The sequence below is a fragment of the Rhynchophorus ferrugineus genome, unplaced genomic scaffold (assembly GCF_030347505.1).
Source record: "Rhynchophorus ferrugineus isolate W39M unplaced genomic scaffold, kcgeb_rfMv2 rfM3, whole genome shotgun sequence".
Lineage (NCBI taxonomy): Eukaryota > Metazoa > Arthropoda > Insecta > Coleoptera > Curculionidae > Rhynchophorus > Rhynchophorus ferrugineus.
In genome coordinates, this window is record NW_027472582.1 from 6,038,863 (window position 1) to 6,044,977 (window position 6,115).

Sequence of the window (6,115 nt, forward strand, 5' to 3'; positions counted from 1 at the left end):
GAGGATTTGGCTAAAATTACTGTTTTGAAGAATTTTACATACATTTGACAACCGGACGACTTTCACAGGCTGGTTCGGTTACATGTTCGAGCTGATCAGATGCCATTGTGTCTCTTTTTAACTAGAATAAAATGAGAAGGAAAATAGTTTCTGAAATAAATGTACAAATTGCGGTAGGCAATACATTAAACATCCTGATGAAGTATGTACAAAAAAACTTTGAATAGACTATATGATCTCTAGTGAAAATAAAATACATTACTTGGATCTACAATTGCAAATTAGGTGGATTAGTCCTACAGGGAATACCACTATATTAAAAAAAACCCTCTAAAACTCTACCTCATAGGTGCTATGGAAAAGAATTGCATGTAGATATAATAAAACACAACCCTACAATCTATTATAGCTGTATAATTAATATGTATAATTAACTGTAGTTTAAGTCCTTCAATAATATATCCATTAAATGTACTATAGTGTTAAAATAAATTATATTTCATAACATTTTTGTTTCATTATTTTATTTACAATAGAATTTTCTTATATGGTAAAGATAAAATGAACTGTAATTTAAATACTCTACTTTACTATAAGAAGTGGTAAGTGGTACTTCTCTGTTTGTTTGCAAGTTCTAATCAATGGATTATTTCCATATGGAACCATGAAAAAAAAAAAAGAAATTGATGATATATAATATTTCAATATTAAAAATTTATATTACATTTTTGTATACCTAATATTTGAAGTTATAGCAACGTAAAATTAATTTATGATGCCATTGTTATGAACCAAATCGATGCAATATGAACAATAACAATATTTAAATATTTTACAGTTAATATTGGTTGTTACAAGACGTGCGAGATTTTCCACATGGCTGTTTCGAAAGTAACGAGTACTACTGTAGCTCTAGTTACGTTATTAATATGGCTAATTCACAAAATCGAGAACCAAGAACGATTGAGAGACGTTGAAACCTCTGAAATAATGACAGAATATGATTTTATTATTGTTGGCGCGGGGTCTGCAGGTAAATATATGAATAAATTGGAAAAATTATCGTAGATTATTTATTTTAAATAATAACAATAAAAGAACATCAATTTTTAAAAAATTACATCCGAACTTTGACAGACATGTTAATAAATAATATGCTTATACAACGTCCGAGAGTAGTAAGCACCCAGCTTTTCCCCATGCTCCACCATGCTCTTATCCAACGCCAGAGGCTTGGAGCAGTCCTCTTGAACTTAACCGAAACTTTCGAAAAGGCTTGGCATGACGATTGAGAAGACCTAACTGTTCCCATCAACTCTTTCCTTTCGGATAGATCATTACAGGTGAAGATCACGAAAACTCTCTTTAATCGAACATTCATCAACGCTGACGTTCCCCAAGGCTCCACCAGGGCCCATCACTTTGTTTAACATCTTTATTTCAGATAAATAAAGAACAGAACATGTTGACGTCGCGCTTTACGCTGACGATACGGCTTTCTTCACGGCATCTATGTTCCAGGGCACCATTCAAGGAAGACTCCAAAAGCAGCTCGATCAAGGGGTCCAGTGGTTTAAATTCTCAACCCTCAGAAAACCCTGGCCATCATTTTTCAAAATTCGTTATCATTTATTCTATTGTCCTAGATGTTTTGTTTTCTAAGAACTGGTCTGCCTTTTTTTTGGCCTACTAATAAATCCCAATTACGAATATTTATTTTAGATAACGAAACTGAGAAAGTACAAAAAACTTTTACATTAACAAAATATAATCAAATAATATGATCCTTAGTAAAATTTTAATTTACAAATTAATTTATTACTACTGTTATTTGTATTTGTATTAGTCGCTTGTACCATAGCCCAAATTAAAATAAAATTAAACTACGTAAGCTAAAGATAATAATACACTCACACACTAAACAACACACAACTTCGTGTGGTTTGGTGCTTCAATCTTCTGATTTTCTGCGCGTGGTCCTGTAGCCGTATTGCCTCAACGTTGCTGTGATTTAGCAACTTTATTTAATGTTTAAAGGCGAAACCTTGGATCACTTCGTTTATCCCTTTAATTTCGAGTTCATCGTGCAGCTCTTTGTTGGTTACACGTAGCGATAAGCATCGGTAATTAATCACAGAACTTCGTTTTGAATGCGTCGGATTACTAGTTGGTTTGATGTTTAGTTCAACCCAATATTTTCATCTCATAGGCCCAAATTGGCTCTTTGATTTAAGGTTAAGTTGCTTGACATTGACTTAAGTTGAGCTATTAAGCTATATTTGATCTTGTTGACTATTACTTGTAGTTTTTCTACAGCCTTAGAGAGAGATACATCTCTTGCCATGATAATTGTGTAGTCGGAAATTGTTCAAGTAGTGCTTCTTTTGTTCTTGGGATATCAGCAGTGTAGGGCAGATACAGGAGTAGTCTGAAGACTTGTTGGGGAACTCCAACCGAAATAAGTTTAAGTGTTGAGAATACGCCTTCATGCGAGACTCTATATGACGAGTAAGATATGTCAACTTTGATCGATATATAGACATTCGAACGCATAAACAAAAAACCTACTGCGCCAACAGTAGCAATCAAATAAAACTGAAATTCTAGGCGCTGTACTGGCCAATCGCTTGAGCGAAATAGAACATTGGAAGGTCCTCCTTTTGGAAGCAGGTTCGCACGAAACTGAACTGACCGACATCCCTCTAATAGCGGCACGTCACCAACTAACAGATATCGATTGGAAATATAAAACCGTACCACAAAATGGGTCATGTCTAGGTCAGTAAAAGCCACGCATTAACGAAAATCTCATCGAAGTTATTTTAGCAATGCAAAATAAACAGTGTAACTGGCCTAGGGGGAAAATCATCGGCGGTTCGTCAACATTAAATTACATGGTCTACGTTAGGGGCAACAAGAGGGATTATGACGGATGGGAGTCTCTGGGAAACCCTGGGTGGGGTTACGAGGATGTATTGCCCTATTTTAAGAAAAGCGAGGATAACAGGAATGTGGATTTTCTCGAAAGTCCTTACCATAACAGCGGAGGATACTTGACTATAGATGAATCTCCCTATAAAACATCTTTAGTAAGTTTTGAAAGATTTTTAAGGTAAATTTAACGATTTATTTTTATAACGTATCATTGTGTAGCGTCTGGCTAATATGTGGGTTTTTAAATTAGCTTTAAACGATTTTTTTAAGTTGTGAAAATCGCCATCCATCATTCAAAGTACTCGATAGTCTATCGATAGCCAAATAGGTTTCAGTATTTGCTTATATAATAGCAGTTTATTATGTACTTATAATTGTGATTTTCTTCCAATTAGGCAGTACATTTTCCTCTGTTTCAATTTCAGTCTTTTTCTTTTCTTATTTATATGTTCCTTCCAGCGAAGTTTTGCATTAAGATTCATTCCGAGATATTTAGCGTTATTACTATATGGAATGATAGTATCACGTAATGTTATTTGTGCTTGTAGCACGGTCTGATTGTAGTTGAACTGTACATGAACAGATTTTTTCGTTAATTCTTATTTTCCAAGCATGTGTCCAATTATTTATATTGCCACTTGCCTGTTGTAATTTTCATGAGGTTTCTTCACTATTGTCTCCGACAGCTATAATCGCAGTATCATCAGCAAATGTAGCCATCGTAATGTTCTCCATTTGTGGTATATCACAAGTCTAGAGTAGATACAGCATTGGTCCCAAAACTCTTACTTATAGTACACCTACTTTAGCTTCTTTTATTGTAGAGTAAGCTTCTTCTTGCTTAACTATCAACATTCTGGCTATAATGTACGATTTTAGTCGTTCGATGTGTTGTTTTGGTAACGTTTTCTGTCGTTTATAATCATCTACATGACTTTTCTATTTTCTCTATAACGTTGGTATGGAAAACGAAAACATATTTAGTAAGTGTTCACTTGTACAGCTTTGTTCTGCACAAGTTACAAAGCAATTTCGATCTCAAAAGATGACGGTTTGTCAGTGTCAGAAAAATCCGCAAATACGCATCCTTTCCCATCATTTTTCCGAGCATATAACATTCACAAATATAATAACAAAAACACTTTGAATAGATTTTGCAACAGTTTCTCTGCATTTTTACACGTTCAAGTTGAAGTTCAACGACAAGTTCCAAATGATGTTTAATCCAATGTCGTCAGCCCATGCCATGCGAGAACTCGAAAACTAGAACCAATCCTGATATCAAATAATGTTAAGAATCGTTTTTATCTTCTTGGGTCCAAAGGTTGACCAGAATTTGTTTATTTATTATTTTATAATTCGTAGGTTGACGCCTTTTTATCTGCTGGTAAAGAGCTCGGGTACAACATCGTCGACGTTAATGGTAAATACCAAACCGGATTCGCCAGAGCTCAGGGAACCTTGCGACGAGGAAGTCGATGTTCAACAGGAAAAGGGTTCCTACTTCCAGCCAAGGACCGTCCAAACCTCCACATCGCTATGAACTCCCGAGTAACCAAACTGAGCATAGACCCGATCTCCAAACGATGCTACGGAGTGGAATTTATCCGAAATAATGAGCTTATGAGGGTACGAGTGCGCAAAGAGGTGCTATTATCAGCCGGTGCCGTCAATTCACCTCAGCTGTTGATGCTCTCCGGTGTAGGACCGAAGGATGAACTAGTCAGACACCACATCCCCGTAATTCGGTCATTGAACGTCGGCGGAAACCTTCAGGATCACGTCGGCCTTGGCGGAATGACGTTTCTGGTCAACACGAGCGACTCGCTGTCGTCTGATCGGATCAGATCCATGTCTATGAACGCGCTGGCGGAGTACGCTATAGTGGGGGTGGGGCCTTATACGGTCATGGGAGGCGTCGAGGGAGTGTCCTTCGTTAAAACCAAGTACGCCAATGAGAGCGAGGATTTTCCGGACGCACAAATATTGTTGGTTAGTGGTTCCACGCATTCGGACAAAGGATCGCACATCAGACACGCTCACGGGTTAACGGACGGGTTTTACGAAGAGACCTTCAAGCCTCTCGAAACCCGACACGCTTATAGCCTGTTACCGATCATCCTACGTCCCCAGACCAGAGGATGGATAAAGCTCCGAAGCAGTAACCCCCTGGATCAGCCCGAAATCAATCCCAACTATTTTGCCGAACCCTCCGACTTGAAGATCCTGACCGAAGCGGTTAAAATATCACTGAGGCTCACTAGGACACAAGCGCTTCAAAAAATCGACAGCGATTTTCACGAGTTCCCCCGATGCAAGAGTAAAATCAAAATTTCCGATGGATATATCGAATGTATGGTCAGGCAGTATTCGGCGACGATGTATCATCCCGTGGGAACAACGAAAATGGGACCACCTTCGGATAAGGACGCGGTAGTCGATTCCCAGTTGAGGGTGTACGGAATTGAGGGGCTGAGGGTGGTGGATGCTGCCATCATGCCGACTATAACCAGCGGGAATACCAATGCCCCAGTGATAATGATCGCGGAAAAAGCCTCAGACATCATTAAAGCAACATGGAGTTTTGATAAAATAAAAAATTATTATTAAAAAATAGTCTCAAATAAATGAAAAATAAATTCGTATTTTTTTAGTGGTTTTTTAATTTATTAATATAACACGTCAATTAAAAAGTCCCCGGCCTCACACATAGATGGCGCTACTAGAATTAAATCCATATGTTTTTAGGTAGCCCTAACCCTCAAAAGATGCGTGTATAAATTCGACAGCTGTCGGATCATTAGTTTGTGTATTATAGCATTTTGAGTGAAACAACTTTTGTTATTGTGAAAAAAATGCATAAAAAGGAATTTCGCGTGTTGATAAAATATTGCTTTTTGAAGTGAAAAAATACAGTTGAAGCAAAAACTTGGCTTGTTTCCGGATACAGCCCCAGGAAAAGCAACCATAAAGGATTGGTATGATAAGTTTAGACGTGATGAAATGAGCATCGAAGACGGTAAACGCAGTAGACGCCCAAAAAAGGTTGTTACTGACGAAAACATTAAAAAAATCCACAAAATGATTTTGAATGACCGTAAATTGAAATTGATTTGAATAACAGACACTCTAAAGATATCAACTGAACGTGTACATCATATCGTTCAGGAATATTTGGGTA

General features: G+C 37.3%; 3 protein-coding genes across 3 annotated transcripts in view; 1 reads left to right on the forward strand and 2 right to left on the reverse strand.

The window, feature by feature from the left end:
• Positions 1-6,115, reverse strand: part of LOC143193783 (solute carrier family 2, facilitated glucose transporter member 8) — a 241,696-nt gene that overhangs the window by 198,515 nt on the left and 37,066 nt on the right. The gene's annotated exons all lie outside the window — the stretch shown is intronic.
• Positions 1-6,115, reverse strand: part of Flo2 (flotillin-2) — a 374,194-nt gene that overhangs the window by 89,762 nt on the left and 278,317 nt on the right. The window lies entirely within an intron of this gene.
• Positions 827-5,587, forward strand: LOC143193781 (glucose dehydrogenase [FAD, quinone]-like). The gene is made up of 4 exons (XM_076400160.1): positions 827-1,033; positions 2,608-2,778; positions 2,827-3,089; positions 4,300-5,587. Exons 1-4 carry the CDS (start codon positions 877-879, stop codon positions 5,542-5,544), a joined length of 1,836 nt encoding a protein of 611 aa, XP_076256275.1. The 5' UTR covers positions 827-876; the 3' UTR covers positions 5,545-5,587.

Excerpts from the sequence above, each read along its gene's own strand:
- LOC143193781 (XM_076400160.1), top strand. The coding sequence starts at position 877 with ATGGCTGTTTCGAAAGTAACGAGTACTACTGTAGCTCTAGTTACGTTA. Across the intron at positions 2,779-2,826 it reads ACAAAATGGGTCATGTCTAG|CAATGCAAAATAAACAGTGT; the intron begins GTCAGTAAAAGC and ends AAGTTATTTTAG. Across the intron at positions 3,090-4,299 it reads CTCCCTATAAAACATCTTTA|GTTGACGCCTTTTTATCTGC; the intron begins GTAAGTTTTGAA and ends TATAATTCGTAG.